Source organism: Sinocyclocheilus anshuiensis, unplaced genomic scaffold (assembly GCF_001515605.1).
Source record: "Sinocyclocheilus anshuiensis isolate Anshui unplaced genomic scaffold, SAMN03320099.WGS_v1.1 scaffold1541, whole genome shotgun sequence".
Taxonomy (NCBI): domain Eukaryota; kingdom Metazoa; phylum Chordata; class Actinopteri; order Cypriniformes; family Cyprinidae; genus Sinocyclocheilus; species Sinocyclocheilus anshuiensis.
In genome coordinates, this window is record NW_015540952.1 from 664,503 (window position 1) to 676,946 (window position 12,444).

Below are 12,444 nucleotides of genomic sequence, written 5' to 3' on the forward strand. Positions count from 1 at the left end.
GTGTCACCCACAGAATTCTTTTTTTTTTTTGCAGCCCCCTGCCCATTTTAGTAACATAATTAATTACATTTTTAACTAAATAGCAATAAATAAATAATTTAATTTATTATAAAAAATATTTTCAGGATTTTCTTTAGCTAAGCCTATATATCATTATATGAATAACCAGTCAGTAATTATTCTGAATTAAAAAGTGAGTCGTATGGTAGGAAGCTGCATTGTTTTGAGTTTTACGTGCATGTGACTGAATTTTGTGTGTTGTGTTTTCCAGTGCCAGTAGCTGAAAGAGGTCATGGAGCCATCAGACTGTCACAGCGAACTGACCCCTGCCTCTCACCCATCCCAAAGTTCAGAGGTCAGCATGGTTCTGGAAGGGTCAAACGATGTCCTCAGCAGTGGGGGTGAATCTGATTTAAAAGAACAGGAGGAAGACACTGAGCTGGACAGTCTTGAGCTGGATGGTACTCTTTCAGATAGTGTGGACAGAGAAGGTCAGAGACCAGACATGCACATGGAGGTCCAGCGAGATGAAGGACTTGGAGAACATGCCCTGGGTGATGGGAACACTAGCGGTGACAGTGGAACAGCCTCCATTGATGATGCCAGGTCTCCACCAGCTCTTCACGACAGTGCTGTGGAATCACTTCCTGCTGTTCTAGATGGAGAACTCAAATGTTCTGGCCTTGAAGAACCAGCAGAGGTGGTTCCAGAATTAGAAGGTGGGACTCACAATGAAGTTGAGGAATATTCTTCCTCTGTTCTGAATGGGACAGATGATATTTCATCCACACATATGTTCAATGGGCCAACAGACCTTAACAGAACTCCTTTGACTCCAACAACTCCAGATGTTGTTTCAGTACCCCAAAACTCGCAATCCAACTCCACCATGAGCCCGTATGACACCGACTGCAGCAGAAAACTGTTGTCTGAGATCCAGCGCTCTCTGTCTCAGGAGCCTCTGCTGGATGAGCTGGAGGATGAGCTGTTGAACAGTCAGTCAGATGGCATGCGCAAGGGAAGTCCTCCCAATGGGCTTCAGAAGGACCAGAACTCCATGGTTCTATTTGAGAAGTGTGTACAATACAAGTACTCCCAACAGGAGAAAGCCATCAAGAGGTAGGCTGTTGATTAGTGATGCGCGGTTGAGCTAAAACGTCACCCGAATCCGCAGCTTCAAATAAATTGATTAATAGCTCACTTCAATCAGCTCTCGAGAGGTTATAGTCCATTGCTGTTTGATTTATAGCAGCAGGAGATGGTAAATCATTAGTTTAATTTGACATTCTTACCTGCATGAAAATTACACTTCACTGTCTTTCATTGCCAGTGTGTGGCAATTCACACATTGACCCCGCGCCCCCGTAAACATCAGCTAATCAAGGGAAATGAGTTCATGAATTATCAGGATTATGTAAGTTTCTATAAAATAGATAATAATTTTTTTAATATTATAATAGAAATATGTTTTGTCCTCCATGTTTTTGTAAAATATTTAATCATTTTTTTAAATAATAAAAATAATGAATATTTAATCTATTATAAAATATATTTTGGATTTTGTTAAGTTTAACTAGGCCTATTATTATATGAATAATTAATTACCCAGTAATTATACTTAATTTAATTGAGTCGGATGTTAATTTGCATACACACAGACAGTTTTGGGAGTAGTGAATGATTTATTAGGATGATTCAAAACAATTCTGTAGTCTGTTGTGAGTCTTTTTGACTGTTTCATTGAAAGAACAGGCAAAGATTTATGAATCAAACTACGATGTTTGTGCTTTGTGTTTGTTTTTGCGTCCAGCTACTGAAGACCATGCAATAGAATGACATTGGCTTTGTCTTATTTCATGATTCATTGCCTGTTTAACTCATTACATTTAATTCAGACTGCTGTTTCATAACTCTGGTGAAATATGATTTCTTTTGCTATGGTGCTAATGGTACTGATTATTTTATGCTGTGATCAACCTTCGCCTGTCTGCTCTAAAACCACCGCCTGTTCTGGCTTCATTAATTTTTGCAAGGGCATCTGGCTGACTTGCATATTGGAACCGGTCCGCAGCTCTGCTGTGCTTGGCCTGCTGTTAATATTGTCTGATGTGTGATGCTCACAGACACCTGTTCCCTCTGCTAATATCACATGGTCTTTTCTACATTGACAAATATTGGTGCCTAATACTTTACTGAAAACAATTAGTTGTTGTCCTTGATGTGGTTTAGATCAACAGTTTTATACAAGAATTCCTCTCATTGACAAGCAAATAACAGATGGACACAACAGAAGCAGTGTTATTTCACAGTACAACAGCTCCAGCGTGTTACAATGAGCTAGCATTGGTAGTGACAGCTAGTAACTGTTTTTCAGATTACTTGATGAGAATAAGAAACATCAGGAGCTGATTCTGGGCATCTGCTCTGAGAAAGACAACATGAGGGATGAGCTGAAGAAGAGGATGGAGACAGAGAAACAACATCTTTGCACCATTAAGAAAGTAAAGGCAACCATAAATTGTTTGTGTATGTGTGTCTTCATTTGTTTTTTGTTTTGGTTTTTTGGATAACCTGACTATCTATTTGACCAACCATGAATAGAAGGAAGCGTTAAAGAAACATTGTTGTAAAGATTAAACAGTTTAGCTTGAAATTTGCTTTAATTTTCATATATTGTCCAAAGGTTATGAATATACGCTACTGAAAGTTTGAAGTCAATTAGAATAAATTGGAGTAAATTTTTTTTTTATGTTTATGAAAGAAGTCTCTATTGCTCACCAAGGCTGCATTTATTTAATAAAAAATACATTAAAACAGTAATATTGTGAAATATTATTACAATTTAAGACAAGTGTTTCTATTTGAATATATTTTAAAATGTAATTTATTTGTGTGATGGCAAAGCTGAATTTTCAGCAGCCATAACTCCAGTCTTAAATGTCACATGATCACTCTAATGTTCTGATTTGGTGCTCAAGAAACATTTCTTATTATTATAGGCCTAAATGTTGAAAACAGTTGTGCTGCTTAATATTTTTGATACATTTCTTTCAGGATTCTTTGGTGTATACAAATCTTTGTTTAGATCAATTTAATGCATCCCTACTGAATCATTTCTTTAATGACCCCAAACCCTTGAACAGTCGTGTATATCCATGCTCTCATTACTACTCATTTCTAGTGTATCCAGATTTTAGGTATGTTCAGCTCAATGGCATTATTTGTTATTTAAATGCCTTTTCAGTATGTGGATGGCCATCCATGACTGTGCCTTGTTGCACTGATTAGAGAACACTTGTTTGCTGAAGAGCTTTCATCCAATTCTGGAAAAGCAGGTTTGTTTGAGAGCGACTCCAGGCTAAGAGAGACCGTAGTTTCGCTCAATCAGAAAGAGCCCCATGTCACAGAATGTAATAGCACAGATCAAACAGAGCGGCCTTTGGGGGGGGAACAGGTTGAGAAACCATAATTAAGTGTTGCAGTAATGATGACACGTGGAATTAATGTGTGCATTTTGCTGTCATGGTTTCTCCTCATAGTCAGAACAGGCATCTGAGGCCACACCGCCAAATCCTTCATCTGAATGACACCTTGCCTGTCTGTTTACTTTCATTCAATAGTAGCACTGTGAAGAAGACTGAACACTTGGTTCCTACACATGGTTGCCAGAAAGGGAACGGTTTATTTTTTGAAACCTGAATGGAGCCTTTGTCACTTATTTAAATTTTAGTTTGAATCTATTTTCATAAGCTGTCCAGAACTTGACATTTAAATGAAGACGCAGGTCATATTGAACTCGCTGGGTGTGTAAACACTGATCTCTTTCGGATTAGCTACTGTCTGTCAGAGCTGCCTCTTTTGTCGTCAATATGAATATGTTTATGGTTACCACAGTCACGGCCTTTTAACTGTTTCCCTCTCTTGTTTCACCAGTTTGAAAGCCGGTTGGAGGAACTTATGAAGGAACTAAAAGACTCCAGAGACAAACTGGTTCACCAGGATCAGGCCGCTAAGAATGCCATCCAGCAGTTGCAGAGGGAGATGACCTATCGACTTGAACAGGTGAGAGGTCATCGCCATGGAGACACTCCAAACAAAGCCTTTCTTGCATAAGAGCACTGGCTAAATTACTTCTAAATCAGTCTGTGCTCTTTATATAGCAGCGTCTTTAAAATGAAATCATGTCAGTCTTGCAATCTTGTTTGCACAAAGTGAAAGAGGGTCATTAGGATGTCAAGTGTTGGGTTTTCATTTGTCTTTTTGTCCTCATCCTTTTTTATTCCACACAACTGTGGGTAAATGTAAAGTCCAGAATTCAGATATTGAGGACTACGTCATAAAAATTTGGAAAGAGCTGTGTTTGGTTTGGCAGGACTTGTTCAAACCGCTCCTCACTCTCATGTAAACTCCTCAGTCAAGTGCGAGGGCCTCTCTTTTGCTCTTTCACTGTCATTAGACGCATCAAATATGTCCAAGTTTTCATAGAATGGTGTACTGTATATTCGGGCTGGTAACTGGATGGTTATAGGTTCTGATCTCACATGATCCATAAACAATGTTTGTTCATGTGTTAACAGGCCAATAAGAAATGTGAGGAGGCACGGCAGGAGAAGGAGACAATGGTGATGAAGTACGTTCGAGGCGAAAAGGAAGCTCTGGACCTGCGGAGGGAAAAGGAACAGCTGGAGAAGAAGCTACGGGAGGCCACATCAGAAGTAGACAAACAGGCCCGGCGGGGAAACACACTGGCCCAAGAGAAAGGACGTCTGCAGCAGCTCTATGACTCTAAGGTCATACATGAAAATACAGTTTACCTTGATGCTTGTTATGGTGTGTGAATCTACAGTATGCACTGATTGTGTATAGGTTCTCAGGAGTGTTTGTCTTTGATTACTTTTCTATAGGAGAATGAAGTGACGAGACTTTCCCGTGAACTGGAGAAAGTCAAGGAAGAAATCAATTCTCATGTCATCAAAGTAAAGTGGGCACAGAACAAGCTGAAGAGCGAAACGGATGCTCACAAGGTAAACCAGAGAACACTGTGAATACAGACTTAAAGGCTGTTCACACTAAGCATGAATTATAACAGTAACTAAAACTATAAAATTTTAATAGTCATTCTAATTCTATGAGAATATTATCTATATCACAGCTATAACACTAACAACACAGAGGAATGATATCGTTGGAATTACTTTTGGAATGATTTTTCCAGGTGAAGAACGTTGAAAAACATTGACAGCCAATCAGAATACACCCAATTTGAAAAAGCCTGTGCATTTAAAGCAGCAGAAGGCATTAAAAACAGCACTTATAATAAAAAGAATGTTATAATTCGTTAGTATGGACGCTAATATAGTTAACGTTATAGTTATGTTTATAGTAGCTGTGAACAGGTCTTTAGAAATGCACTCACTCTTTTATGATAGGGCACATTATTATAGCAGCCATGATCTAGCCAAAGGCCAGACTTCAATGTTGACGAAGAGGAACGTTAATTTCCACTGTAGTTTAAACAGCTTGTTAAGGGCACACTTGTCAACTTTTAATTTTCCGTCGGTCTTAGTACACGATGTAACTACAGAAGAGTCAAGTTTTAAATAGGAAAAATATCGAAACTCTTTTATCATTTTTGAGCGAGATGCTAACGGGCTAATCAGATTCAATTATCTATGCTAAGCTACAGCTAAAAGTGCTACCGCCAGACCCGGAGATCGGCTGAATGGATTCGAAAACGGTAAAACTCAACTGTTTAACTCTAGGGGAGTTGGAAAATGAGCCTATTTTCAAAAATAGTGGAGTGTTCCTTTAAAAATAGATCCAGTTTTATTGTAAAGTCACTCTAATTGAAGGGATTAGTGTAACTACTTAAATATGTCATTTATAATGTAAAAAAAAATATATAACTATCAAAACTTAAATAACTATAAGGCTTAAATTTTACATTTAAATTTAAAATTGTCATTTTCTACCAATTGCGTCCAGTTTTGTTTTGGCAAAAAATGTACATTTTGGTGCATGACTATATGTATACAGTATTTTAGAATATTATTTATTTATTTATTATGTATTAATATTTTGAGTTAGGATTTATTTTATAAGATCAATTTTCATTTTAGTATAAATAATTTTGTTATGTGTTTTTGTCATTGTTTTTCTTATAGTTATATATAGCTTTAATTTATTTTTATTGCAGTTTTAGTCATTTTTGTACTTCAACTAAAGCATATTTATAAGTATTAGTATTAGTAGTAGGTTTTTCATCTAATAGTTTATTTTATTTGAGTTTTGTTACAGTTAATGAAAATTATTTTTAATAGTTTTAGTTTTAGTTAACAATAACAACAGTGTATTGCTGATGTCACTTTATTGAGATGTCTCTTTAATAACAGGAAACAAAAGACAGACTAAGAGAAACGACTGCCAAGCTGACTCAAGCAAAGGAGGAGACTGAACAGATTCGCAAAAACTGCCAGGACATGATCCGAACATACCAGGTACTGTTTACATACCGTATAATGGCATGAAACCAGTACTGCCCACTAGAGGGCACCATATACAAACATATGCCCTGCATGTAGAATGCAAAACATGAGTTGGAGATCTCAAGATTTCAAGTAGTTTATTAAAAAAGATTGCTTTAGTCCTCTGCTCAACACAATTTGAGTGGCTTATCTTCATCTGTGGGGTATAGCTAATTTGCCGTTTCTGTTGCTTGTTATAAACTTCAGTGATTATACTCTCTCTCTCTGTCTCCTGCAGGAGTCTGAGGAGATTAAGTCAAATGAATTGGATGCAAAGCTGCGAGAGACCAAAGGAGAGCTGGAGAAGCAAAAACAAGAGCAGACAGACCAGCTAGAGGTACTGGCATAATATAAAGCCCTAATGACATCAGTTTCTTCATTTATAATCAAGTAATGTGCTTCAGTAGAGAACAGAGGCCTCGTAAAAGTTACCTTTCGGGGGGCAGGTGTTTGTTCATATTGCACCTCATATGTCTTTGGTTTGCTTCTTTTAGCGGTTCTGCCACTTGGCCTCTGAGATAAACTGTTTGGCCCGTATGGCACTTTGCCACCTGCTTTTAAATGTATTTAGGTGTAAATGAGCCTCCATTTACCAAGCGTCATTAGTACCTGAGGCCGACAATGAGAGTGTGTACTCCCTTATGAGTCGCCCCTGTGCAAGAAATAGTTCCATTTGCATTCTCATTTGCATTATTAACATAGTGTTGCCTAGCAGGCGTCCTCTGCTGATTGTGATTACAGTAATGAATAATGGCGATACAGTGTGCGAAAGGAGGGGTTTTCATGGTCATCTTGTTTGATTGGCAGATGCACAAAGCTAAGATTAAGGAGTTGGAGGATCTGAAGAGAACTTTTAAAGAAGGCATAGATGAGCTGACCACCCTGCGGACCAAGGTGGAAACTCATTTCTAAAGATAACACTATGAAATGACTCTGTGTAAGAGTACATTATTCTGACACTTTGGCACTCACTCTGGCCCTCAGGTTAAGTGTCTAGAGGACGAACGTACCTGCTGGGAAGACGAACTCTGCAAATACAGAGAGATCATTAACAGACAGAAGGCTGAGATCCAGAAACAGAGGGAAAAACTCACCGCCATCACTACACTAGAGGAGCAGCACCAGAGGTCTGAACGCTTGTTCCTGCAGCAACCTACCACCGACCATGTCTATTATTAGTTCAGCTACCAGAGCCTCTCATAGAGCCTAAGCTGTACACAGCAGCATACACTGATCATTAGGACTAGTTTTTCCGGTCTTGAAATGAGATTAATTTGTCGAGGCTGAAGTTGTAACAGTACCAATACCAGTGAAATTTTTTAAACCAATTTCAAAATTAATTTTCTATTGAACATAATCCTTTTAACTATTTTCAAAGTGTAGTATTAATGCCAATAAAATTAGCAAATTGAACCTAACTGTAAAGTGTTACCATTAATTAACATTGAACATATCATGAACTATAAACAATGAACAATTTCTAAAGAATTTATTAATCTAGGTATACAAGTTCTAAAAATATAATAAATATTGATAAATAAACTGCTAAATATACTATAGTTAATTGTTAATTCATGTCTGTCCATATAAATAGAAAGAATTGTATAATAAATAACAAATAATTAGTTATATACAGACAAACACACACACACACACACACACACACACATATATATATATATATATATATATATATATATATAATATTGAAGTTATCTTTAAGATTAATAGATGTTGTAAATAATTATTTAAAATGTTGCTATTAATTGTTCATTGTTGAAAATACTAAATAATACATTAAAATAATAGTATAAACTAAAGCCTTTAAAAAAAATAAAGTAAACATTAAGTAATAAAATGAAGCTCAAAGAAAAAAAAACTATATGACATTAAATAGACTAGTGTTGTTATTGTTAAGTAAAATAAACATTAAAAATGCGTTGTTAATTGTTGTTAATTGAAATAAAGCTAAAATAAAATAAATATTAGATAAAAAGACTAACTGAACTGAAACTAAATGAAATAAAATGTTAAGGTGAAGTACTAAAATCACCTAAATTAAATTATTTAAACTGCAATAAAATAAATAAAAATACACATCTATATAAAAAACAATAAAGATGACAAAAACACAACAAAATTACTAATATTAATAAAAAAGTTAAAAGCTAAAAATAATGCTAATGCAATACACCATAACACTGGACTTTACTCCCATTGCTCAGCCTTATTTTTGTTTATGTGCATATAAATATGCAGTCTTCTCTACTCTATAATAATTCTGATAACACTACAGACTTTGTTCTCATTAGCATGTTTGAATGCCATCTTCATCCCACTTTCAGATCCTTAGACCTATTAATTTTGCCGTGCTTCTGTTGAGCATGGAGCATCTGTACATCAGCCTGACCTTGAGTGATCTCCCAGCGGTTGGTGGACCCTGCTGATGCAGGAACTGCAGGTGGATGTGAATCCACTATAGTGTGATCACACGGGCCCCTGCGGCACCGACAGAATAATTCATATCTCCGTGGCCGCCTCACAGGGGCTGCTCTGATTTCACTTCTGGTGGCCACATAAATGTCATTCAGCCATATTAGCTCATTCTTATTTTGAGGGTATTTAAAAACTCTACTGCAGATGAGTTATGTGTATTCCCAAGAATGACACACCTTGTCTTTAGTGTATTGATTTAGAGCAGTGGTCTCAAACTCAATTCCTGGAGGGCCACAGCTCTGCAGAGCTTATCTCCAACCAGCTCCAACTCACACCTGCTTGGAAGTTTCTGCTAGTAATCCTGAAGACCTCGATTAGCTGGATCAGGTGTGTTTGATTAGGGTTGGAGCAAAACTGTGCAGAGCTGTGGCCCTTCAGGAATTGAGTTTGAGACCACTGATTTAGAGCCTTCAGTCTGACACTTTTATGGTCTATGCCAGGGCTGTCCAAACTCGGTCCTGGAGGGCCGGTGTCCTGCAGAGTTTAGCTCCAACTTGCTTCAACACACCTGACTGGAAGTTTCTATGCCTAGTAAGAGCTTGATTAGCTGGTTCAGGTGTGTTTAATTAGGGTTGGAGCTAAACTCTGCAGGACACTGGCCCTCCAGGACCGAGTTTGGACAGCCCTGGTCTATGCAGTCATTTGGTCAGGTGGGAATACTGGTACACCATTATGATGAAACTAGACAAGGGTGGAATTGAAATCACTTAAATAGCACGGCCTGTACACGTGTTGGTCCTCGTGTCTGATGTGTATGTGTCTTTTTTTAGGGATGATCAGGAGATTGCATCCTTGCGGGAGGAGGTGGAGAATCTGAACTCCCAGATCACTGACTTGCAGAGGGACATTGAAGGAAGCAGGACAAGAGAGGCGGAGCTACTGGGCTTTACTGAGAAATTGACCAGTAAAAATGCTCAGCTGCAGTCTGAGAGCAACAGCTTACAAGCCCAGCTGGACAGATTGAACAGCACCTCTAGAGAGCTGCACAGCAAACTAGAGGAGACCGAGAGAACCCTCTCTGAGACGGTAAGACGTTTTTGCTTGTGTTAAACCGCTCTATCAGTGTTGGGGAGGTTTCTTGGAAACCGTACCATGCAAAGTAACAAGCTACTTGCAATTAAAAGTAGTTGAACTACAGCCAAGCAACTCTCAAAGTAGTTGGCTACAGTACAAGGCACTAATAAAAATATTAAAATCTACATTTATTCAAGCTGTTTAAAAGGTTAATATCTTAATTGTATAATTATCAGATAATTTATTAAAACTGTCCGCAATATTTATTTGGCATACAAACATTTATCTTAATTAGGGGAGAGCATGAAGCTTGAACACAAATGTAGACTAAATGCAATTAATAATAAATAATCATTTTTATATCTGAAGTGAAAATATTTCCAAACAGCAATATTTCATGAAATTTATTCACCACAGAAAAGGAGCCGTAAAATGCCACTTAGGAACACTACTGAGTAATGACTGAAATTAAACTATAATGATCTAATTTATTACAATGAGCCCTTGCAATGAAACAAATCAGATTACTTATCACTAGCTACAATGCTACCTGCTGGAATAAATAGATAAATTCTTTGTTTGCTACTGGAAAACCTACACTATTATCGAAATAGCTAGGATATTGTCACATTACTGAAAACGTTGATTGCGTCACTACTTTTGGTTGGTTACATCCTAACAGTGTGCACTAGTTTGACATAAGACATCTGTATAAGTGTATTGACTGACCAGTTAAATTACAGATACACACACAAAACTTTGGCATGTTTTAGATGCCTTTCATTTTGAAGCATTTTGTGTATGTTTTCAGATGGACAGATTGAAGAAAGAGGAAAAACAAAGGCAAGAGGAAGTTCTGGCATTGCAGACAGAGAGAACAACACTACAGACCGAGACATCACAACTAAAGACACGTGTGGAGGAATTACGAGATGATCTGGTCACTCAGAAGAGAAAACAGGCAGCCAACATCAAAGACCTCACCAAGCAGCTCACGCAGGGTTAGCGCTTTTCACAAGCAGCTCAAATCATTTTCACTATTTATTGATTTACATTTATTTCTATGGATTGATTTATTTTATTATTTTTTATTGCTGATTCGTTATTTATAGATTTTATTTATTTTATTTTATTGTTTTTATATTGAGGCCAGAAATAGTGAGAAAATGTGATCTCAAATGCAACCACATGTTTTTGCAAAACAAGCTTTTCATGGTCAAGAAGGATGGTAAGCATCAAACTGGCTTGGAACCCAGATTTTACCCTAGCCACCAAAATTAACAAAGATGTTTACTGGAAAAATAAATAAATAAACAAAAAATAGAATTTGTTAATTTTAAGTGGCTATATATACATATAGATATTTAAGACAAAGGTATATTTAGTGTAGTCTCGGTCTGTTGCATAGTTTGTTCATGTTTTCAGAGGATGAGAGCATGTCACACAACAGGTCCATGCTGGCATCTTCCTAATTTGGCTTGCTTCTACCAAGTAACTCCAGCCAAAATACTGTTGGACGCACAACCTTTGACGTCAATATGGGAAACATTCTCCTCCCTTTTAAAAATGTATTTATTTTTTATCCTAAATATGCACAATTGTAAGTTTAGTTTCATTTAGCATTGCTTTTTTCTCATGCTGTTTTATCAGAGCAACCCCGCGACCCATTTTTGGTTTGCAATACGACCCACCAATTAAGAACCACTGATGCGAATGATTTTAATGCAAAATGAAAGACAATAAAGTAACTAATCATAACACGATTACAAAAAATGGCTATATCGTTCCACTCTCATATTGTTTTTCTCCTCTGTGTCTAGATGTCTTAACTAGAATTCGATTTATTTTAATAGGCTCGCATTGAGTTACTTCTCCACGCTCCCAGGAGCCCACAGGCACTGTTAGTAATTATCAAGCCATATTGACGCTCTCGGTGGAGCAGACTGACGTTCAATGCAGACAGATTGAGTTTATGTATCTGTGCCTGACTGTAGCCACAGGAAAGGCTAGGTTAGGGCACAAGACATAGTGTCTTTTCTTTGAGAGAAGAGACAAGGGAGGACAATGGAGTAGAATGTGCACCATGAGACTCTCTTTAGTGTCAGAGGAGGCATACAGTACGTGAAGGTATTTTTAAACAAATCTATTTTTTTCCTCTCCTTTGGGTCCCTGTGATCTTCAGTATCTTTTCAAGGTCTGCATGTTAAATGTGAACCTTAATTCTGCATAGTTGATGGATACTACAGATGTGCCTGGTGGGTGGTCATTTTCTGGTGGGTCATAACCCCCCCACCAGCAAGTGCAGCACTAGTATGAGGCACTGAGCGGTACAAGCACTCAGTCATTGTCCCATTACCGTTACTGAGGTGTCTTGTCTCTGCCAGGAGTGTGTGTGTGTGTGTGTGTGTGT

At 37.5% G+C, this 12,444-nt stretch overlaps 1 protein-coding gene across 1 annotated transcript in view; it reads left to right on the forward strand.

Annotated features, from left to right (window-relative positions):
* Nucleotides 1-12,444, forward strand: part of LOC107689962 (coiled-coil domain-containing protein 186-like) — a 35,255-nt gene that overhangs the window by 3,722 nt on the left and 19,089 nt on the right. Inside the window, exons 2-12 of the mRNA XM_016488172.1 lie at nucleotides 272-1,119; nucleotides 2,375-2,501; nucleotides 3,934-4,062; nucleotides 4,578-4,790; nucleotides 4,905-5,024; nucleotides 6,393-6,497; nucleotides 6,763-6,861; nucleotides 7,332-7,418; nucleotides 7,509-7,651; nucleotides 9,791-10,046; nucleotides 10,846-11,035. Coding sequence (XP_016343658.1) covers nucleotides 293-1,119; nucleotides 2,375-2,501; nucleotides 3,934-4,062; nucleotides 4,578-4,790; nucleotides 4,905-5,024; nucleotides 6,393-6,497; nucleotides 6,763-6,861; nucleotides 7,332-7,418; nucleotides 7,509-7,651; nucleotides 9,791-10,046; nucleotides 10,846-11,035 — 2,296 coding nt within the window. The 5' untranslated portion in view covers nucleotides 272-292. The remainder of the gene's footprint in view (nucleotides 1-271; nucleotides 1,120-2,374; nucleotides 2,502-3,933; nucleotides 4,063-4,577; nucleotides 4,791-4,904; nucleotides 5,025-6,392; nucleotides 6,498-6,762; nucleotides 6,862-7,331; nucleotides 7,419-7,508; nucleotides 7,652-9,790; nucleotides 10,047-10,845; nucleotides 11,036-12,444) is intronic.